Source organism: Thunnus maccoyii, chromosome 17 (genome assembly GCF_910596095.1).
Source record: "Thunnus maccoyii chromosome 17, fThuMac1.1, whole genome shotgun sequence".
In the NCBI taxonomy this organism is placed as follows: Eukaryota; Metazoa; Chordata; class Actinopteri; order Scombriformes; family Scombridae; genus Thunnus; species Thunnus maccoyii.
In genome coordinates this window covers 9,417,939-9,442,423 of record NC_056549.1, presented here as the reverse complement: position 1 = coordinate 9,442,423, position 24,485 = coordinate 9,417,939, and the positions used below count along the sequence as shown (strand labels likewise).

Genomic DNA, 24,485 nt, shown 5'->3' with positions numbered 1-24,485 from the left:
GGAACATAAAATCCCTTTATTTATGACGTCATTCCTTACGTTATTCAATGGGCAAGCAGGCATGGACGGTATTCTTGAAGGGTCAAGTTCCTCTCTCAGAGAAGAGTGACTACTAGAGTGAACCACAAAGTGGATGTCAGTGAAAACACTTGTCCCGGTGTTGTGATTTCTCTCACCCAGGACAACAGTTTTATGTTTTCTGCTCTCACCAAACATCTCACTATGATATACAGTCGATCCATGCACATCCTTGCAGTACAATAAGACTCCCAATATGTATTTTGTCTATGACATCTGGAACATTACAAACTCAGATCGGCCATGTGCTGTGCATGGTACGTCACAAAAATGACTAAATCAGAGTGCCATATTGTTCACTAAATGTGCACAGGAGGAAATCCTGGCTAAAAGCCTTTGTTTAAAAAAATTTCAGCATTTCAGTTACTAAGGGTGCCAGCTGCAGTGGTGAATGGGACTAATTGCTTGTGCACTGATCCTTGCAAGGGACTGCTTGCAGCACAAATTATTTTTTAAAGATTTTCTGATCAAAAAAAAACAGTGGGGCCTAAATTGCACTAAGTATGCAGATTGGCTAACATCAGAATAACATGTGCACAATGACAATGTTAACATGCTGATGTTTAGCATGTTAGCATCGTAACATTTGTCAATTAGCTCAAAACACAAAGTACAGCTGAGGCTGATAGGAACGCCATTAGTGCTGCAAGTTTATGGTCATAAATCAAAGTATTGGACAAAAAACATTTCAACATAATGGTGGTGCTAGATCAGGAATTACCAAAGTTATTGCAATTAATTCAAGAGGGACATGAATGTGTGTACCAGATTTCATGGCAATCCATCCAATAGCTGTCAATACCTTTCACTCAAAACCACGAATGTCAATGCCACAGTCATTAGGACACATCCACTGGGAACCATGAATGTTTGTATAAGATTTTGCGCCGATCCATCCTCCACATCTTGAGATTTCACAAAGTAAGTGAACATGTTTGACCTGCTGGTGATGCTACATGAAAGGTCAGGCTGATTCATCCTCCAGACACCATGCATATCTGTACCAGATTTCATGTCAATCCATCCAATAGTTGTCAAGCTATTTCACTGAAAAAAAGTCAGGGAGTCACAAAAGTTATTGGGATTCATCCTCTGGGAACCATGAATGTCATCCATCCAATATATGTTTTCAGTCTGGATCAAAGAGCATACATGGAGCAACAGTAGCAATGTGGCTGAAAACAAGATTTAAAGACTTGAACTTGACTTGGGATTGGACTTGAGACTTTAGAACCAAGACTTATGTGACTTTTAAAACAAGTTTGTCCCACCTCTGCCGATTGGACACACTAGTATGGGACACTGCAAAGGCATAAGAGGACGGAGAGAAATCAGGAAAGGAGGAATCTCAAAAAAAAAAGAGTCTCTTTGTCCCAAAGAGCTTCACATCTTTTCAGAATACAGAGAACTTGATGTGCCACAGCCTGCAGACCTGCCTACTACATTCCACTGAAGCCTACAAACTCTATTTTGCCATGCAGCTGATTGGCAGTCACTGTCAGTTAGTTGAGAAAGCTATAGAGAGAAAAAGCTATAGAGTCTAAGCTAGATATCTCCAGGGCCTCATTATAAGCCTCCTTCGCCAGCAGCTCAGACTCTAATGTCTGAGTGCCCAGGAGTAGCAAGAGGGCCCACTTCATCAGAGGCAGCCAGGGATACATACTTCCTCCACCAGGTCTGTTCAGGGCTGAATACGTCTTTGTGAAGCATGATATACTGTAGTAGTGACAGCCTGCCTCAAATCCGTTTACAATGAAGGGCAAAACTCTCCCTGTAGTTTCTGATTCGGCTTTAATCCCAGACAGCACCACACCTTCATCTCATAATTACCCAAAAGGAAATACACAGGGATTGTATCAGTTTGGGTAGGAATTAAGGGAAAGGCAGGGAGAACGCCCATACTGTGCAGACCCTGACAGCCATCCAGATGCTGGATTATACAGCTAGAAAGTGGAATTGAAGACAGGCTGGGGCAGATTCTGGGTCTGGCACATTTATGTTGCGTCAGATGTAATAAGGGTTACTAAATCAGGATTACTTGTACCCCAAGTTATACTTATGCAGTTATCATGGGTTATGTGCATTATAGAGTAGCTCATTTAATTTGAGAAATTTGATTAACAAATATATCTCCATATTTAGTCAGCTGTAACACTTGTGTACATTGTATTGTGTGATTGAGATTGGATACACAGTTAAAACAGACATAACTGTTATGGATGAATGAAATTGATAGCTTAATGTAGTGAATAAATGGTTGAAATACTCAGATAAAAGAACTATATAAATGGTAGAATGAGTTAGCCAGAAATAATAGATAAATGGTTGTAAATAGCTAAAACTAATGCGTGAATTGTTGAAATTGTTAGCGAAAAATAATGGATAAATGTTTGAGTTAATGAAAAATAAAGAACAAATTTTTGAAATAGCCAAAAATAATGGATAAATGGTTGATGTCTAGTAGTAGGATGATGCAAACTTGACCATACCAACCTAGTCATTGACTGTTTAAATGTGTGAAAATATTATAGTAACAATATCCACTAAATTAACAGTATTACATATCATTAATTTTCAAATCAATTCAAATAAACACATTTGGAAGATGAGGGGCAGTGCTGATGAAGAGGTATTTGAGTTCATCTGACAGTCACACCAGACAAAAAAAAAAAAGGTTGGAAACTGTTGCAGTACGGTAAGAAGTCGTGTTTGAAGACTAGTGAACCTGAACAATAATGCTAACACTGATTTGATTTATTCACCTGTTAAACATTAGGGAAGAAATAAAAACAAAAAGTGAAGGTTTTCTTTTGCAGAGAGACAACTTAACGCATTCAAAGCACAACTTTTGGAATTTAGTTTCAAACTTGATTTAATTTAAAAAATTAAATGAACAATACATTTCCTTAATTATCTGAACAGCAGTTAGAACACACGACAGTATAATTAGGAAGCAGAGAATACATTTCTAATCTTTTGTAAATACCAGAAAACTGAAATAAAAATTCAAAAATAAAGGCACACGCAACATCCAACGATATGGAGATGAACATAAAAATAAGCAACTACAAGCTAGTTTGATTTTAGTGACAATATCCATGGAGAGCTACTGGATGCTTTTGTCTTCAGAGACTGGGATCAAGAGACTATAATGGTTCTTTTAACAGTGCTCTAGTTGAAATGTGTCGGAAACTTATCCCTTGACATTTTTATCTTTGTTATACGAGGATGGTGAGGGGGCTATTTATTAACAGTATTCATTTAAAAGTGACAGTTTGAACACTTTGTTTTAAATGTCCGTGAAACAAAAAGAGATGCAGAAAAACTACTTTTTTTTAATTAGTGGGGAAAAATGCTTTTTATTCCATTAATATTTATATGACCTTTAATCACTTCTTGTTTCTATATCAGACGTCTTTATCAGTGCTTCCTTGGTGTTGATGTATCGTTAAAAGCACTCTACAGAGCAAACCAACAACCAAATCGACACAACAGCCAAAAAAAATGAGTACTTTATTTCAAACTGCTGCAACAGGGGCACTAAAAACAATCTGCAGAGAAACACACAGCCCCCCCCACCCGCCCCACCCACCCAGAGTTAAACTCACTTCGATAGAAAATATTCTCATTTAAAAGTCATGAATAAAATGAAAGCACAAGAGAACATATGGTGGACGAAATGATTTTTGGAACACAGCGTTATGTAGCTTTGTCCAGCCAACAGAGAGAGAGAAGAAAAAAAAAAAAAAAAAAAGGAACACTTATTAGATTATAAGAGCACAGTTTGGTGCGGCTTTCCAACCTTTTCAAAAAATAGAACATTTCATGAACTTTCAGGAATAAATAGAAAAAAAAAAAAAAAAAAAAAAAAAAAAGGACACCGCCCTGCCCCCACCAAATAACAGAAAAGAAAGGAAAACAAAACAAAAAAAACCCAAAACATTAAAATCTCTGTTTCACAGTTTCAACTGTGACATTTTGAGATTATGGGGTGTGCAAAAAAAAAAAAAAAAAAAAAAGAAAAAGAAAAAAAAGACTAATAGATTTCCAGAGAAAAATGGTGCCGACATACATTAATCAACATAAACACACATGAACACTCACCACACGCCTGTGGAGTCAGTCACTGTCTGTCTCTCTCACACACACACTCACACACACACACACACACACACACGACAAAGCACACTGTGGCTACTTGATTAACTTGACTGACTTGATTTCACGACACACCGATAAACTGACAGTGCAAAATTTTTAGACGGCTGCAGAAAACTAAAAATTAAGAGCAACACCAACAGGACAAACTTTCAGACATTTTGTACAGTTCTTAAATGAATTCAGTGTTGGATCTGCTTTTCTTTCTTTCTTTCTTTTTTTTTTTGTTGTTGGAATGAAGCTCCAGAGAAGCTGATTGGGGGGAAAAAAGAACAATATTTTTTGGATTCAGCACTCAGAAGATTAAAAAAAAAAAAAAAAAAAAAAGCCTTTACACAACTATTAGTTATTTTAAGATTAATGTAATTTCTACCTTCTTTGTATTAACCCTTCAAACACATTCTTAAAAAAAAATGTTTAAAACAATAACAGGTTAACTACATAAAACACTCTGGAGCACCATTTTCATAAACATGAGAATTGAGACAGGATTATGATCCGAGAACAAAAAAAAATTAGAAGCCAAAAAAGTTGATTCTGGCCGTTCTAAAGGCAGCGATCTTGACTGGTGGCACTAAGTTTGGACTTAAATGTAGACACGAGTCAATCCAGTCAACCGACTACAGTGCATTTTTGAAGGTGTTTTTTTTCATCTACGGGGGGGGGGGGGGGGGGGGGGGGGGGGGGTTATAATGAATGACCTCTGACCTCCTGTGGCGGGGCAGGTCAGGTCACACTGGTCCACTACACCTGTACGATGTGAAATGCCTTACTTTCCAATGTGTGTGAATTCTCTCAGGAAATAGGTAGAGAAACAAAAAGAGAGAGCGCTCTATTCGCAGGCTTTCCCTTCCCCCTGTAGGTTTCTCGTCCCGCAAGGCTAGTCGAGTGTTATTGACGACACTCGGGGGTTTTTTGTACGGTACCTCACAGTCCTTTGGGTTTGTCAAGAGTTCTCAAAGACTCAGAAGAAGTTTCCTGAAATGAATCCAGTCACAGGATATGGAAGGATATTGAACAGTCTGTTAACTGGATAGAAGGAGTTACAGAGTTCCTGCTCCTGTTGCTTTGTCTGTTTTGCTTTTTTGTTGTTGTCGTTGTTGTTGTTGTTTTGTTTTTTTTTTCCTACTTCACCATTCGGCATCCCCAATGGCTTTGGAGAAGACATAGTCTCTCCCGTTCAGATTCATGATCCCGTCCTTCAGGTGGAATTTCCATTTGTTCTTACTTCTGTGAATCTGAGGAGTAAAGAGAAGGAAATGAGTGTTGTGGGCGTCAAGGACAGATGGACAATGTTTCAGCTTACAGTGGACAGAGTCACTAATGTCTTTAGCCTATGTACACACAGACTCTAGAGCACTGGAATATTGAGCAGTGTTGACTTACAGTTCTTTATTAGCACTGAATTAGCATCAAAAAGAGTTGCAATACATTAAGAAGAGATATAACAGCTATGAAAAAACTCTGGATCAACAGATAGAAGAGAATTAAAAATCTGGCACCAGGGTTTACGTTAGTGGGCGTAATGTCAGCTCCAGCAGGTAAAAGTATCAACAGCCAAAATGTCCGGTGAGAAATATGCCGATAAATAAATAAATTCATTAATAGCATATTAAATAGCCTAATGTTGTGTGAGTATGTTGCCAAGACAACTTAAATATAGACTTATGTTATGCTAAAGTTTGTTTTGCATCTGCTGTTAAGACATTAAAAGATTCGCTGAGTGTTTGATCAGGTGTTAGCGTGGCAACAGTCCTGCGCTTTGGCTCCACAGCGGTTAACATGACTGAAAAGTCTTACCGTTTTCTCTTAGGTAACGTTACATCTAGCACTGGCACAGCCCGGAGCTCCACGGTTAAATAACATGTAATTGATCAGTAGGAGGTTTAACTTTTTCCCCGGCCCCGGTGAGAGGTGGGCTTAGGGAGACTGTGGCAGGTGGGGGGTGGGGGGATGGGGGGGTGGTGGTGGCAGAGCTGCAGCTGCCCGCATGGCTGCATTAAGCTGACAAGGCTATTTGTTTTATTTTATTGTTGTAGCTCAGCTCCCAAAGTTTGTGAAGAGTTCATTCAGCTGACTACTTTTAACAAAATACATTTGTTGGATCATAGGATTTGTGGTTTATTGCTGTTTAAATGTAGGCTATTATATGACTATATAAAATATGTCTGGTAGTTGTTCCATATGGCTGGAATTCTGAAATTTAACGGCAATAATGGCCGTCAAAAAAAAAAAAGTCTAGTGTAAAATCTGTTTGGCACTTGAATATTTACACAAGCAGGTTGAGTAAGTAAGTAAGTAAGTTATTTCGGTTATTCTCTCACAGAGTAGGTCATTTCCTACCTTGTCATACTGGCACACCACTACATTGTCTGTATCAAACAGCTCCTGGTCCTCCTCATCGCTGACATCATCCCCGCTGTTCAGAGGCTCCTGGCAAGGAAAAAACACACACAAGTTGAATAAGGTTAAATGTTCTGGAAGCTGGTCTATACGACGTGATGAGCACACACTGGCTCTCTGTGCCCAGTTGACCCACCCTCTTGATTCAGAGAGACACACTAGGGGAGGATACATTATTTATTATCCAAAGAGACGACACTCACCCATTAAGGCCATTTACAATTCACTGTACTGAGTCTGACAACAAGCAGCACTGCAGAACATCTGCTGTAAAACTGTTCTGTGTCTGTTTGACTTCACATTTAACTGTTTGGGCTCACCTCCTCCACCTGCCCGTCCTCTCCCCCGTCCTTGTCTTTCTCCTCTTCGTCGTCTTCGTCATACTCCTCCTCCTCATCCTCGTCCTCTTCTGAAGAGGTGTCTCCGGCTCCGTCCACCTGCAGCATCATGGGAGGCTGCTGTGCCTGAGGCTGGGCTTGAGCCTGAGCCTGGGCCTGCTGCGCCTGGGGCTGCTGTTGGGCCTGTGGTGCAGCTGCACCCTGGGCCTGCTGAATCTGCTGGACCTGAGCTGCTGCTGCTGCTGCCGCCTGACCGGGCTGCGGCGCCATAGCTGCCTGCATCACCTAACGGGAGAAGGAGCACAGGAAAAGAAAAGAGACGTTTATATCGTGCTGGGTTTAGGCCGTGTTTGAACTTTAAGGTGCACTCAAAACCAAGGTCCTAGAAATACCAACATTAACTGCAATGCATAACAGTTGCCAATTGTTTAGTTACAGACAATTTATTAAATAAAACTCCAAAACTTTACAGCCCACTTCCAAGAAAAGAGCAATTACAACAGTCATAAGTGCTAACCTGTGTACCGCCTTGGACTTTGTTTCCTGCTAAGACGATCTGCTGCGGCTGGATGATGACTCCTGTTTGCTGGGGCAGGCCTCCCTGCAGAGGAGCCAGGACCTGGACAGACAGTCGACAGAAGAACTCAGTTTATAGCAGTTAGCAGTCTTGTTGGGAGGTTTAAATGGATTTACATCTTAAAATGCCAAAAAGTTCTTTTATTATCTCAGTTGTCTTATCAGTCCAACTTCCATGCAGTATTGCCGTATTATTGAGAAAGCTGAATGCTGGATCATTATGTAGTTATGACACATTGAACTATATTTTACTATTATGGGCCTGTGTGAGGAGGTCACTGATAGCAGGGGTCACGTCACAGATTAGGTTTCTTTGGGGGGTGGGGTGGGGGTGACATTACAGACAAGCAGTCTGTGTCCTCTTGAGGTTTTTCAAGGCATGTCATTTCACATCTTTCAAGCTAATTTTTCCACAAGTTGGTTCTTCCACTGCTTTAACGCCAGAAGACCCACAGCTATGCAGCCAAACAGCTTCATTTAATAAATCATGAACAGATTATGGACTGATCAGATACAGGATGAACTGTTGGGCATCCTCAAGATAAAAGATAAACACAGTGGACACATTTTCACTCCTTAAATCAAATCTAGGTGTCCTGGGTTGACCTACATACCTGTTGTATGACCGGGGCCTGCACGCCACCGGGCTGCATTTGCTGCTGCAGGAGGATCTGCTGCTGAGGCTGCTGGATGATGTACTGAGTCCCGTTGGGGGCGCGGACAACCTGCAGGATCTGACCTGAGAGACCACAAAACAAAGCGGCGATGGGCGTTATTGTGAATGAGCGTGCATTTCCTGTAGCTGCGGCTTAATATGACTACTCAGCAGCATTTTGGCACGGAAATATAAAACCGAATGTGCAGAAATGTGTGTGTTTTACCTTGGCTGGTGATGAGCTGTTGGTATGGGGAGACCCCTGTAGGCAAAGCAAGGGTTGCCGCGGTAGCTGCTGCACTCTAGTGGAGGAAAAGAGAAACATGCATATAAGAGTGTCTGAGGGGAAGTGAGGGACACACACTTATGCACACACACACATACAAACATTAAGTCCTGAGGCAAGATAATATATCCGAATATAGCCTAAAGTAAGTCATTTAAGGATTCAATAATGTGGAAAACAATACTGTTACAGGTCTAAAGGTTGTCACGGTGTAAATGCCCTCTAAAATTATTAAACATACACACTGGCTTGAGTACACACACGCGCAGGTGTTTATGGCTTAAGTACATTTCTCACGAGAGATTTAAATGTTCCTGTGGCTGATGTGATAAAAGCAGTGTCTATTTATTTGCATTCCTTCATTTTATCTGCCAGGTTTGATGGTAAAAAGGTTAGAAATCTGCGAGTGAAGCTTTAAAAAAAAGAGGAAGGAAAAAAAAACACAATTAACTACAATGGCACAGATTCAAGCCTTGACACTAACACATGGCTTGCCAAACAGGGGTGGGGGGAGGAGGGGGGGGAGTACAAAAGGAAGGAAAATGTGACACTCCATTGTGTGAAAAATGATGAAGGAAAAGGTGTGTTTGTCAATGTGTGTATGAGACTCAACGGGAGCTCATAAGAGGATGTAATGTTCCCAGTTTTATCTAAACTATAATCAAGGCTCTTACTACAACTCCCTGGAGGTCTTAACACTCCTCTCTACCTTCCCGTGTCCTTCTGACCCTCCATATATCTGTTATTAGACCATCCTGCTCTGAGGGAAAAAGCCTGCAGAGACACTTAAAGATCCTTGATTGTCTATACTGAAAGATTTTTGTCATGTTCGAGTAGTAATCTCTCGCTTTAAGCCATTCCAGACTGGCCTCATTGTCCCGTGCTGTGCTGTGTATGCCCGAGACAGTACTGGAACACCCAAACCACCTTTATTTTTGGACAAAGCTAGCTTTTTATGATCTAGTCTCGGTCTTTTTGTTCCATATAAAACATGTCATTATACTTTTGAGCTTTTTAAACCATTGTGCTGTAAACTTAAAATATATATATAGAGGAGAATAAAAAAGATATTCTTAGTAGTATGTTCATTTTATTACCTCTATTCAACCCCCATAGTAATAAAAGGGAACAATGTCCCTCTTTTCAAGGTCTTCTCCTATTGTTTTTTAGACAGACTGGGGCCTTATTTTCAAAATTCAACCAAAAATAAGCAAAAAACCCCCAAAACTAGTTATCCTTTCACTAAGACCACGTGTAATATAGCTGAGCGAGAACACAAACGAATGGCAATTCATGGACCGGAGCTTCCCTCGTGTCCAATTCATTGTTAATGTCAGGTGGTAAGATATAAAGAAGATGGGTTGTATGACTGGTGGTAGGCCACTTATGTAGACTTATTCAAACTACTCTGTACTACTACTTGACTTGTTTTGATGAACATGTGAGAGAAAACGAACATTAAACGAACACATCTGGAGTTGCGGTGAGTGTGTTTTAACCCGACCGCAATATCTGGCAGCAGTCTACACGACGGCGAATTTTATTTAGTTTGGAGTAAACCGCCAACCTCAGTAAGTAAAGGAGTCACAAAGTATATGAATGAATAAATGACAGGAGTCTGTGTGAGACTGTCTATATACGGCGGAGGTCTGTTTTTTTCCCCCAGACTACAATTGTACTGCTTCTGTTCATTTTATGCGTTACATATCCACTTACCATCCCCGTTGCACTCATGTGCTGTAGAATCTTGGAATCCTGAACAATGACTTGCTGCTGGGGAGCTGCGGAGAGAAACATGTTCAGGTTATACTATAATATGCTCCACTCATAATACCCTCAGTGGAAAATGATGTTAAATGAGCAGAGCAAAGAGATGTGTGAACACTGAGTTGGTTGAATAATTTAACCTTAAATTGGGCTCTAAAAATCTCATTCTCAGGTAGACTATAAATGGGGCAAAATTGTTTCTATTTTATGTATTAATTGTTCTATTAAACCAACCTTGCTGCTGTTGGGGGGGCAAGATGACTTGCTGGGTCTGCGCTTGCTGGGTAACTTGCTGGACCTGTTGGACAGGCTGAACCTGCTGTTGTTGTTGCTGCTGTTGCTGAGCGGCCTGCAGGGCTGCCTGTTCCTCAGTATGGAAGCCCTCCACTGCCTTGGACTGCAACAGTTTGTTCTCCCATAGCTGAAACATCAGGCAGAAACAAAAGTGGTAGAAAAAGCACCATTTGTTAGTCTGGAACTGGATTGTTATTATTGTTCCAACATGGAGAAACCCATGTTGGAACAATAATAATAATATTTTGTGACGTACCCCTTTTCCATCCAGGACATTGTTACAATGATCTACTTCGTTATTATAAAGGGGAAGTTCTCATATGAGTCGCTGACAGTTGGGAAATACAAACAAAAGCTTAAAACCAGCTGTTACTATGAGACGAGGATGAAGTACACCTCCACACACTTCCGCTCAGGTTTTTTTTATTTCCCCTGTTATGGTCGCACACAGGAACAACCCTGCTGAGGTCAGTTACCGTTTTCAGCTCCAGGAGCACTTGCTCATCCACTCCCTCGTCCAGGAACAGCTCTCGCACCTCGTTGATCACATCCTCAATCACAGACTTGTATAGTTTAGGCTATGAGGGAGCAAGCACAAAAAAAAAGGAAAGGAAACACATTTTGATTACATAAGTGTATGCTGCAGAACACCTATTAATTTAGATGATAAGTATAACAAATGCCTGGTATTATAAATAATTTACCCACCGGTATTTACTTTAACAAAGATAATGGCTTGTGGAATTCAGAAGTATATTTATTAGACAGAGATCAGTATAAAAAAAGTGCTTTAGACGTCTGCTGTCAGAACAGCAGCAAAACATTTATAACAAACCATGTCAGATATGACAATACATTCAATTTTACCATGCCAAATAAGCATAAATTGGATTTTTATGGTAACATCTGATGAATAGCTGTTGTATATAGCAAGCTAAAGTGCTATAACTGCTCCATGCAATATAATCCCCTTGATTTCAGCTGCAACTGCAAGAACTGTGTTGCTTTTTTTTAATGCTAATCTTTATGAACCATGTCTATATATTTATGTATGTAAATGTCTGTCTGTCTCGACCAACAAGCTAGATGCTCTTCGTGGGATACGGTGGCACGCATGGCGCACACAAACAACAGATGTACACCGGTTAAAACGTCTAACAACAGCCGACATTTCGGCAAGAGAAGAAAGCGGAGCGACACACACACGCAGGCCGCCGCCACCAACACCACCACCACCACCAACAACAACGCTACCGCCACCGCCGCTCACTGCACTGCATTGTCCCCGATGTCCGCAGGACGGACCTCGGTCTCTCCTTCCCTCCCCCTCCTCGGCCCTGTCTGCTCCTCCACTATTTAAAGCACAGTCTGGTGTTTATATGTAGAGCCGGTGACGTAGCGTCGAGTAGCACCTTCCCATCCCGGGCAGTCTATATTAGAGAGCCAATATGGCTGTATAAAACCCAGGCAGCGCAAAGGAGGAGGGCCAGAAGCGAAGAGAGGGGAGACGTGGAAGCCATTTTACGGAGCGGCAAACTGCGCGCTCGGACAGCCTCGCACGTTGAACAATTTGTGGCGGAATGTGGAGGATATATTTTTTTTTTTTTCTATCTCGGGTGTTAATATCGTCTAAGTGATCAGCTTTGACTAAGCAGTATAGCCTTATCGGTGGGGAGCAGGACTAAATTGTAATGAGATGGTGGTAAAAAGTGGTGGTTTTGGGGATGGCTAGCCTGCCTTCTGGTCGTGGAATGGTGGACAATGATGAGGCAGTTGGCTGAACGTTTTTTGAGAATTGAAAAGACGACTTTTCGGCTGCGGAGACTTTTCATTTTCAAGAAAAAAAATTATATATTTATATATAAACTAAATTCATTCGCAGTGGATGATGGCAAGGTGCTTTGCGTACATTTGTACTAGTATGCAAAATAGCCATTTATCTTACATTTACCATTTGTCCCTGTTACTCACTCGTCTCTACACAAGCAACGACTCAATCTTTGACTAAATAAACATCACATATCCATAAATCCATATATTAAAATCAATTTAGCTTCACACATTTAAGTCAGAAGCCTCTGAGACACTAAAATGAACCAACTAACTGCCAACACATGAAAGCTTTAACCTGACAAACAGCCCATACAACTTTAAAAAAAAGCATTCTCATCACTAAATATTAATTTCTGCACCAGTTTCACCTTTTTCTCCTTCCTGATTTATAAAAAAAAGGCAACACAGCTCCTCTAACGTAGCTTAAACGTTGCTCATGCCAGATGGATTCATCTGGAAGAACTAGGTTAGTTTCGAAAACTGATTAAAATGGCCGATTAAATGAACTTAAGTTTGCATTTTATTGGATATAACAGTGAAGTGTTGGCAAAAGCAGACTCTCATTTTACTGCAGTAAGTAAAACCAGCTCGTCGACAGCTTTCCATTAACTTTACCCACATTTTCCCCCGCTGACAATCCTTAGAGATTGATCCTTACCACTGGGTTCGAGTTAGCCGAGCTCGCCATTATACGCGTAGTGTAAAAACCACACGGAAATAGGCGAGAAATAGAGCCAAAAATTACGAAAAACGGTTTAAAACAACTGGGAACGATATTTTAAAACAGCCGGCATCACTTTTGTAAATAAAACACAGTTTTTGCGGTCTTATTTACAATCCCGGGCTGCGACTCCCCAGCCGTCCTCCTTCCGTCGTTGTCCTGCTTTATATACTGAGCGATGGAGCTGCGAGTGCGCGAGACATAGGGCAGGGTCATACCGCACATCGCGCGAGATTTCGTGCCGAGTATGATTACTAATCAGTACAGGTACTGCTGGGAAATGTAGTTTAAATTCAATGTGGTAAATAAAGATGTACAGATCGCATTAGCTTTATAATTCGGTGTGACCTTGTTTACTGAATTATCCCTACTGTGAATATGCCGACACATAGAGGGGAGATAATTATAACATTACAGGAGCCTAAATGTCTGCAGACGGTAGTTTATAGCCTAGTAAAAAATAATACTGCATAAAGATAATAATGCAATAATACATAATAAAAATAAAATGTAAAGGTCAAACTGAATTACAGCACAAGCTTTATTTCGGGGAGTGTTCATTTGGAGCCAGCTGATTTAAAAAGTACAAAATACTTTACTGCCATGTCTGATGACAGAAAAAAAGAGAAGGGGGCACTGCAATACAATTTTGAAATCCCATTGGTCTCCATTAAGACTATATCCCAATACACTTCAAGATGGAAATACAGCTTTAGCCTTCAGTGTGTGTCTATGCCTGATGTTTTTTTTTTACTTGAAGTTGTCAGAATTAATAGAATATGGCTCATGATCTGTGGCCAAATGAGACCATGGCATGTCCAACATTTTTGTTAGGTAATACATTTGTGTAACCTGCTTTATTCTGTTTTACACTTCAGTGAAATAAATGTAATTCAAGCTCAGCCTTTTCAAAATTGCATTTGTTGCAGTTATTGCTACTTTTTAAATGTCATTGTTGTTCAAATATTTGAACAATTTCTGGCCTATAATTCATGTTAGTGATGAAACTTATAGTCTGTGGTGCTGACCTGACAAAAAAAATGGATGTATGATGCATTAATTGGCCTGATGTAAACATCTTTAATGAAAAGTTTAATTTCAATGAGAAATTAATGATAACTTTGAGAACCTGTAATAGCTACATGGTCTGATTTGGATGAAACTTGGAAGGATGAGATCCAAGCTGTAGGTGTCTGCCTTATGAAGAAGTTGTTCATTGGTACATGTGGATTTTCATGCCATTACATTTGTTACTATTCAAATTAAATTCCTTTATATGTTACAGTGTGTTATGTGGGACAAGTTTGTACCTTTGTTTATGTTTCAAGAGCCCTTTTTTCATGTAGTAACACCATGCTGCCACAAGAGTGTGATCACACTACATAGCAGAACCTCAGCACACAAGCTCTGGTTTTGCAATTGCATGACACACACAGAAACACACACACACACACAATCCACTTTGTATAGCATGCAACTATTTTCCATGTAATTCAATACAGGTTGATGTAAGTGAAGTTTTCTGGATGAGACCTGTCCGTGGGTCTTCTTTGTTTAATCAGAAACACATCTACCCTGACTACCAGGGGGTGGGGGGGTGGTGGTTTTCAAAAAACAATAAAGCTTTGCAATAAATGAGAGCTGACAAGAGAACGTTACCTCCACTTCTGTCTCCATGGAAACTTGCCTCACTGGTCATTCTGTGGATATGGATGATATAGACCGGGGAACACACAGCTCTCTGTGCATCAATCCACTTAGCACTTCTGCCTTCTCTTAAGATGGTGCGTCAGTGTCACAACAACTGAATTCATTCAATTTATCTCACTGAGGGGGAATTAAAGGCCTGCTTGACACTTATGAGAATATGCTTTTGAATTCACTTGTAACCTTTGAAGAAGGAAGTGATGTGGAAAAGATGATTGAAAGCTTGTGTCTAGAAGGTGCTTCTCAAACTATGAGATGTGATCAGATGATCAAACATAAAGCTTTGTTATCTGAGGCATGTTGTCGCTACCTTTGAGTCTCACTCTTGGTAACTGAGAAGTATGATGCCCTCTAAAGATCTAGACAATGCACACTTTTTGCTCCCCCCCCCCCCCCACCCCCCCCTCTTTCTTTGCTGTAGTTGCATAGCAACAGAGGAGCGGCTAGCTCCAGTTGTGTTGGTGGTGGGAGCGTGCTGCACAGAGAGGCACTGGATCGAGATTAAGCCTGTCTCGGCTTCAATTATGAATGGGTTTCCACTGCCACACGCCTCCAAAATGGCACCACTTGGATTGATAAGGCATTGAGGAACTCTTTGGTACACTTAACTCTTTTACTTCTTTCCCTAAGGGGAACGCTGAGCTTGACTTTAATCAGAAGTATTGAACTTAAATGATTAGAGGAAGTAAATGAATAATTAACTGGTGGAAGAGGCATGGTTATGATAAGACCCTTGTTGATGGGAATATGTGAGGTTAATGATTGGGGTCAGTCTTGAGAGCAAATTAAAGAGTCTCCAGTCTCACAAAGCAAGCACTTTACCAGTAAATGGGGGTTAGTGTGTGTTGCATGGTGAAATGAATGAGGGATGAGGGAGGGTGATATGCTTTCTTGTAAGTTTTCAGAGGAAAAAATGGTGAAATTTGAAGAAATCAACTGCTAACCCATAATGCTTATTGAATGTATCATAGTTATCAACACAAAACTATATGTATTGATGACTTTGTTACTATCTTTGACTTTTTTTTTTTAATTGAGTCCCTCCAAAAGAACAGCCAAACTAATCTTCTGCAACTTGTATTTTTTATTATTGCAACCAACTGGAAGACAATACATCACATAAACATCATTGTAGTTTCTCAGAAAATGGAAAACAAAATAAAACAACATTTATATATTTTTTGCCACGGTATTGGACAACGTTGATATTTACATGTAGTGATGAAATAGGTCTTGAAATCATTCTTTGGCAATATGATTGCACAATAAGGAGAGAATTGAACATTTACTGAAAAATCAACACCTGGGTGTACTCTGGATCACATCTCACAGATCAATAACAGTTTTGCATTTTGACATCTCTAACCTATGGCTTTCCAATATTCAGCTCAGACAGTCACCAAAAAAGAATGGCAGTATTGTAGATTATTTTGTCAGAGAGAAAACAAAACAGAAAATAAAAATGCGCATAAAAACATCAACAAATAAAAAATGGCAACTATTTTTTTTTTTTTTTAGAGCATCACGCTGTGTGTTTGGCAGGTTTGAAAGAAACACTTGTTTTTTAGGGGGCTTTTCAGGCAGTGAAATATATTTGCTTCGCTTTAAAATGTCCCGGGTATATGTGTTACTCTGTTTTTCCATGACTCGCAGGTCAGGAGTTCATCCTTCCTGCATGTCACTGAGTGAGTCAAAGGAAAAAAGGTGGTTGCTAAAGCAACACATCTCCCCTTGACATGCCTCTTGCCAACTGAACACGTTATTAGTCTCCACAACAGTGGATTGTTACTGCAAATACAGCAGAATGCTTGACCTGGGCTGCGGGAGCACTCAGACAGATATCAGACGAGAGATGGATGGCACACAACAAGAACACTGACACTGACTGACTGTCTCCTTTTAGCCTTTTTTTATACGTCAGCATGGATACCATACAGAATGCAAAGCCAGTGATGCATGCTACAGGTGGCAAAAGACTGTACCAGTGGATGGGACATGCATTTGTTTGAATGCTTGGCTCACTGACAGTCACTCAACATCTATTCAGCTTGAGCAAAACCTTGTCTGACTCTGCTGCTACGCTGATGCACATAGCCTCCAACCAAATCCAGCTGCATTTTAAATGCACTGTACCTCCCCTCCAAGTGAGGGAAAATTAATACTTTAATGCAATTCCTGTTTTAGCAAAAGCATGCCAAATAGTGGCAACGCGGCATCTATATCACTTCTGATGCAAAGAATGTCAAAGCTCACTTACTGCCCTTGTGAATTTCAATCAAGTCAGTTTTTTAATTCAAGTGAAATACACCTTGTAAAGTGGGTGTCATAGCAAAATATATTAAAAAACAGCCTCTGATCCCCAGATTGGGCTACTGAGAAAATATGAGACTGTATGACTGCTTGACATCCACAACGGCAAGTAATACCTTTAATCAAAGGGTTAATTAACAATACTGTATGTAAATTAGAAAAAAAAACTTTTTTTTGTCATTTATGCCATCTGCTACATTCCTCTTTCTTTTCAGTTCCTCCCAAGTAGCCTTTTTTTTTTCTGGAGATATGAGGTTCTGTCAGGACACCAACAAGTTTCCCATTCCCGTCTGTTCCATACATTTACACTGAACAATGCCCATGGAAAATAAGGACACATGTACATATACACACAGGAGAAAAAAAACAAAACAATACTGTTATAAATAAAGACAGGTAACGTTCTGTCAAAACATGTCAGAGACATGACAACAGAGGTACTGAGGGCAGGCAGGCAGGCAGGCACAATGTTAAAGGGTGTGTGTGTTCCTGGGCACATAACCTCACACACTCTACAGACGTGTTCTGAAATAACACCGGGGTTAACATTGAACACCTAAATCACTGTACAGGCAGAAGAAGACGGAAGCCCACCCCTAAGAGGTGATTCAGCTGGCCTACATAGCCTGAACCGAAGCCCAGAGGTGGCACCCTCGGGCCTCTAATTGCAGAGTGATCTCCCACGTTTCCTCCCTGAAGACGTGTCTTTGAAAACCCGCTCAGAAAAAGAACCCAAAGGATTCAAAGAAAAAAAAAAAAAAAAAAAAAAAAAAAATCCAATATAATCACGGGTATAAGAATTGGCGGCAAAACTTTTTTTTCCTTTCCTCTAGGATCAAGGTTTATATGAAAATAAGTCATGCTTCATGCTAAATACATTGTTTATCTTACATGATCTTTGAATAAAAAAGATTTGCTTTTTATCTTATTTACAAGCACCCATGCAATATAACTGAGAAAGTCCTGCAGGTCAAATTGCTTCAATTAAGAAAGGAAAAAAATAAAATATTTTCTAACCTTTTTACAGAGTTGTCCACATGGGACAAATTGCTTATATCTTCATGAGGGTAGAGTGAGGGTAAACAGACACAAACAGAAATCTAAACCCACAGTTTATGTATATAGTTCTTTGACATTGTAAAATGAATAGGAAGGTGTGGTAGCTACTGGTAGCTACGATATCTATACCAGGTGTCTACGTCTATGGACAGAAGTACTGGGGAGGTTTTAAGGAAGTTTACATTATGCAACAACAACAACAAAATGAAGGAGATATTGCCTCAGACCCGGCACACTATCCATCTCTATGGTGATAAACATGAGCTTTTTTTATTTTAATATATTTTATTCTTAAATACTATGAGTGCTCTTGAAATAAACCATGTCTTTACCCATGATGCTTTTATTATAAGTGGCGTAAAATAATCTTAAGTGCATGAATACATATCACATTGGGTTTTACAATTATTTTGACACTTAAGGTCATTTCTCTCTAGCTCTTCGACTTTACTACTATGCCTTCAGTTTCTGCTTTTTTTTTTTTTTTTGTCAGCTGTCGTATCGGCTACATGAAGCAACCTGGTCGCTTATCTTTGGCACAGTCTCACATTTGTGCTCGTGGATGTAGGAGAGTGATGCTAGTGAGCGGCCAAGAGAGCTCTAAGTCTTGTTATAATAGGCTTGTCTGGTCGGCTCTGCCGTCTTTGCTGGCATCACTGCAAGATTGCTACAGATTCACATAGAAACAAACAGGTAAGACAAACAGCCATCTTCTGTTCATGTACTGTACGCTCCTCAATGTGATTTGGTTTTGTCGTGTACGACTTGTCCAAATTAGTGACAAAACATGCTTTTTTTTATGGCTTTCATCCCCAACAAAACAACAAAAACAACAAAGACACATGAGAAATACCCATTGATGTTAGTGTTGCTGAACATGTAGGAAAACATAGATTTTTGATATTGCCACAAATAAGTAGGATTCACCTAATGCCCTGCAGATAGATAGAGGGAGATGAGAAGTGTCCGTAGAGACTAATGCTGTAGTAAGTTACCTGTTGACCTATTTGTGTATTGTATATGTGTCTGTGTGTTAACGTGTGTGTGCGTGCTTTGACTTGTATACCGTCTGTATGTGTTTGCATGACTATGTACTTGTTCTATGTGTGTCTCTTAGTTTCTCAGGGCCTCTTTCTGCTCCTTCTGGCCCTTGGCGGTGCGGTTTGTGATGTTGTTGAGGCAGGCTCTGACACCCGCCAGGTGGAGCAGCGACCCCGCCGCCTCCTTCATCTCCTCGTCGTCGCTCTCCGGCGGCTTCTCCACCGCCGCCGCGCGCCGCTTCTTCAGCGGCAGCGTGTCGCTAATGCCCCTTGCTCGGTTTTTGGTCCAGGGCAAACTGCTTCCTGCCAGAGTCCCAGCTCCTGCCCCTGAACTACGTCTCTGTCCGCGCAGGGGCTGCTGAGAAATGTAGGTAGCGGCGGCAGTTGTGACGTGAGCATCCAGCGGGATCTCCCGAGGCTCGGGTTTGACGTCTGACTGGATCTCCACAGCGATGATGTCGTCGTCGTCCAGGGGAGAGGAAGGGTCGTCGACCTGGGAGGAGCACAGCCTGCTGGGGGATTTGGCGGTGCTGTAAGTGTGGTCGTCCTGGAGGTCCTCACTGCAGGGTGGAGGAGAGTAGCGGGATGGGCTGTCCTGTCCTCGGCTTAGATAATCTCCCAGGGATGATCTGTATGAAGCAAGGACACAGAGTGGGAGAGAATATTGTTACTCCTGCTGTCAGACTGCCAGACAGGTGGCCTGCCTCTATACGCTTCACTCCACTGAAGCCTGCTCCATTTTGCTTTGCATTTGGCTAGAAAGCAAAAATTCTCAGGTGATAATCTATCACGCTCAAATAGCACCCTAGGGTCTAATGTGCATATTTCTCTGGTCAGATTAAAACCTTGTATCTCCAAAAAAGAGGCAGCCTTTTAGAAAATGAGCAGACTCGCCACCTATGCATTTTTCAAATGACACCGTGCATTCTGAGCAGCTTTCATGGTCCCTAAGGTTGTGGAACTTGCTCAGCACATAAAGGACCTTGCGAGCTTTAAAGTCAGGACACCACAGAATGACGATTCCGCAGCGAAGCCGTTTAACCACTGTCCACCAGCTTATACATTACAACTGCAACACATATTTTGCTCTATTAGTCAGGAGACACTTTTCTCTGTGAGGCATTAAAGGACAGGGGTGTACTCCGACAACCAATAAATCAAACGATGCTTCAGCAGTGTGCCCTGTCCCCCGGACATTTTCTCCCTTCAGAATGAGAGGGTTAGCATATTAATATCTTATAAGAAAAACATGCACCCCTTACAGTGATCAAATATTCACTGCATACCTTTAGTGAGCCTTTCGGTATGTTTAATTCATTATGCAGTGCAGGCCATCATACTCTTATGCTCCTATGATGGATGTGCATGTCCATGCATGCTCCGAATGTTCTTTGAATCATGAGGCCTCTCCCTCTAATAAACCTGTTTGTGTGTGCGTATGTAAGACCGTTATATAAACACACCTGGATAAAATGTTCTGAACGGTAGGGAGCGTGTGAATGCCTCTGAATTTTGAAGATGTAGTTATGTAAACTATCAGTGGAAAATTTTGGTGCGAGGTAGTGCGCTGGCTGTTTTGTGTGCATGTGCTTTTGTGTTTGTTTGAAAGCTACCGTATGTGTGCATGTGGGGTGTGTCTGTGTATGTCTGTGGGGGAATGTGTTTGCGCTGGGAAAGCCCTAACTGACATTAATTATATGGTTGCGGGTGATGGGAGCAAAGTTTACCAACCTTATGGCCGAGGTTCTGCTCCCCACAGGGCTTACAGGTAGGGGTCTTATCACAGGGAAGAGTGCCTGGCTCCTGACACGGGCGCCATTTTGGATCACACCACGGGGAACTGAAGAGAGAGAGAGCAGCAAACACACAGATTTAGACAAGATATACACACAAGTCTGAGCCACAACTACACATGCAACACTCAAATGTGTTTCAAAGTTAATCCCGAGGACGGAAGGAGACACAGAGGAAGCTTCTCCAAACACGATCGGACCTCGATAAGACCTGGAGGCAGCTCGATGAGCATTCACTGACCGTCTGAGGAGGCCAACAGGGCAATATTGATGAGCAAGGCAAGGTTAAATTGAGCGGGAAAGCGTCATAAATGAGTTAAGGCCGCTGCGAATCATTCAATTACCAACGACCGCTGGGCTCGGCTAAATCTAGCCTGTCTAAAGCTGTGGCTGAACAGTAGGCAGTTGGAACTTGAAGGGCGATACCACAGATTTTAAAATTCAAGGCTTTTATTTACCTATTTATTTACTTTTGGGGGGGTTTTAAACTTGAAGTTTTCCTTCTTTTTTTCTACAGATGAAAGTTTGAGCTTCACTGTGCAGAATGATGTATGTGTAGAGTTTGACACTAGAAGGCTGTTTTCACATTCATCTGCTGAAAGTGGAAAGTTTCTCCGTGCTCAGTGAAAATCCAATTTTAGAGGGATGGCCTAGGAGCATGATTTGTGACATCACAAATAGTTTGGAAGACAATTCTGGTCCAATATTGAACTTAGAAAGTGTGAAAACTTGAAGCCTCCAGTGCACAAACACTGAGAATGGACTTTACAGTGAAGTAGGAGACATCTTGTGTCCAGTAGTTAAACTTCTGAAATGAAATATATTTGCATATTTATAGTTTCTGGATTTTTTAATGGGGGTGAAGGAGTAGGTGTTATTTTACCAAGATTATTATTATTTTAACAACATAATTGAACTTTTGGGGGAAAAAACATATCAGACAATTATTATTCAAAGTACAGTGTTTTAAATACATCTTAAAACATGTTTGGAGGGGATCTTTAAAATTAATTAAATGTATTTCTGAAGTGATCTATATACAATACTCCAAACTGATAAAGTGAACAAGGTTTTAGAAGTTTTATACATTTATTAAAGGGGTACTCCAGCAATTGAGTATTGTACTTCCATAAAGTTGGGGGTCTCACAAGAGACTGATAAGAAAGAATGGTTGGTGTAGAAAAGGCAGAGATATCCTGACTTTTAGTCTCTAGTATGGGTTAAGCTCCAAAAATCCTGGATCTTACATTTCCCATAATACAACTCAAGAGCACCTTTCATTAGACCCCACTCCTGTCTCCTAAATGCCAAATTCTATCAAACCCCATACGTCAAGTTTGTAATGCAGGCTTCTGTTAAAGCTTTTAAACCTCAAGCCCCAGCGAGATAACCTGGAGGACATCATCCTGTTTTTTCAAACTTTGGAGAGCTCTTTCCACAGCCACAGAAGACATGATACAACTGTTTTCACGGCATTGCATAGTACTCCTTGTGATGAGTAAACTGAACTTCATTTGTAAAATCATTGGAAAGCTCCTTTAAAACTTATGAAACACAACATTTACATACAGTGTGCTTCCAGTTTGCAACTCTTAAATGCACAATTTCCCTTTACTTCTTCTTACAAGGTTTTAATTCTGTCTAGAACCTTTGCAAGTGGCACTCTGAAGATGGTTTAGAAATTAACACATGTCAGATTACCAAGTTCAAGGAACCCTTGGTAGACCTCCAAGGTAGGACTCTGCTGAGGTGTAGATTTGGGGAAGAGCACAGAAACATTGCTGAAGGGTTCAAAGTTGGTTCCATCACTGAAAAAGTTTGGAAGCACCATTTATCTTCCATGGGTTGTCCATCAGGTCAGAGTCAGTAACCACGCAGAGAGGACGTTAGTCAAAATGGAGATGAGGAACCCGATGGCCATACTGACCAAGTTTCAAAGAAACAAGAGAACCTACCAGAAGGACAACCATCTCCACATCACTCCATCTAAGTGCCATTTTGCTCTACTGAGTAAACAGGCATATGGCAAGCCCACCTGGAGTTTACCAAATAGTGCTTCCTCTTATCTAATGAGACAGAAATGGAACGCTCAGGCCTGAAAGCATTTACAACTGGCAAAAACCAGGTGCTGCTCATCACCTGGCTAATGCCGTCCCTACACCGAAACACTGACTTGGCACTATCATACATCACATCACTTTCCAGCAACACAACACCTTCAAACACACACAGCCAGGATAATGGAATGGCTTTGGAACAAATCCCTGAATGTCCTCGAGTGGCCCACCCAAAGCCTGGACGCCAAACCATTTGAAACCCTGTGTGGAGAGTAGATCACAGTTTACCAACGCTCCTGATCCAATCTGACAGCTGAAGACGTAAAGCTGTCATCGCTGTCAGTACATCCTCTGTTTACTGTGGTGATATTTAAGTTTTTGATTTTTAATATACCTGCATTAAAAGAACAGTTTGAGAAGATCAATACCACTCTAATGTCTATATGAAGCTAGAGGCAGTGGCAGGTTAGCTTAGCTTAGCATAAAGGTAGGTCCAAACGTAGCAAAATCCACCTACCAGCACCTTTAAAGCTCACTTATTAGCACACTATATCTTGTTCCGTACAAAAACCTAAAAAAAAACTGTGCTAAGTGGCAGTGCTAAACTAAGCTAACTTGCTGCTGCTTAATATTTAATGGACACACATGAGAGTGGTATCAATCTTCTTATCTGACTCTTAGCAAAAAAGCACCTAAGCGTATTTCCCAAAATGTCAAACTGTTTCTTTAAAGACTTCTGAATTTGTTATCACTTTCCTATTAAAAATGAGTTTTTAGACTAGCAGAAAAACAGAACCTTAAGAGTTAAACTTCAGGATATAAAATTAACCTCCTTGACAGGGAATTCATTTGAAAAGATGGTTCAGTTTCCAATGGGGGATTCTGGAGATACTTTTCTGGTTCAGAACCAACAGTGTCTCAGTATAAAAGCCACTTTGGGATGAAAACAAACATTCAGGACTTATAAGTAATTATTTGTTTTTGATGGAACTTCAGATTTTCCACTAAGGTCAGGGTCTTGACTCTGGTTTCCTACTTACGGTGGAGAGACCTGAACATTTTCACATACGATACTGAACGTGTGACAGAACACGAGGGTGGTCTCAAGGCTCTCAACATTGAAACAGCTGTGAAATCTCATATGTAAATTTATATTTTTATTAATATGAATGACGAGAAGAGATGAGAAGAACAGTGTATCTGTACATCTGAGCCAAAAACTCTCATTACTCAGGGCTGGCTGCTCACCACAGCCATCCCAGTTCACTAAAACAGCTGTCATTTTCATCTCTTGGGTCAGTTTGCATTTCGCAAATGATGACCTGTTGTTTGCTCTGTCTGCTAGGGAAGCATTTATAAAGGTACAAATTCTAAAAAACGTTTTGCCACAGCATCAGTACAGCTTTATTT

At 40.8% G+C, this 24,485-nt stretch overlaps 2 protein-coding genes across 3 annotated transcripts in view; both read right to left on the bottom strand.

Annotated features, from left to right (window-relative positions):
* Positions 1-4,433: 4,433 nt before the first annotated feature.
* Positions 4,434-13,293, bottom strand: gtf2a1 (general transcription factor IIA, 1). Its single transcript, XM_042391393.1, has 10 exons — positions 13,047-13,293; positions 11,032-11,133; positions 10,496-10,682; positions 10,211-10,275; positions 8,435-8,510; positions 8,168-8,292; positions 7,495-7,596; positions 6,960-7,262; positions 6,580-6,669; positions 4,434-5,474 (listed from the first exon to the last, which is right to left on the bottom strand). Exons 1-10 carry the CDS (start codon positions 13,074-13,076, stop codon positions 5,367-5,369), a joined length of 1,188 nt encoding a protein of 395 aa, XP_042247327.1. The 5' UTR covers positions 13,077-13,293; the 3' UTR covers positions 4,434-5,366.
* Positions 13,294-15,877: 2,584 nt separating this feature from the next.
* Positions 15,878-24,485, bottom strand: part of ches1 (checkpoint suppressor 1) — a 59,085-nt gene continuing 50,477 nt past the window's right edge. For both annotated transcript variants that reach the window (XM_042390796.1, XM_042390797.1), the window contains exons 5-6: positions 20,957-21,065; positions 15,878-19,854 (exon numbers count right to left, since the gene is read on the bottom strand). In XM_042390796.1, the coding sequence (XP_042246730.1) occupies positions 19,299-19,854; positions 20,957-21,065 (665 nt within the window). In that variant the 3' untranslated portion in view covers positions 15,878-19,298. The remainder of the gene's footprint in view (positions 19,855-20,956; positions 21,066-24,485) is intronic.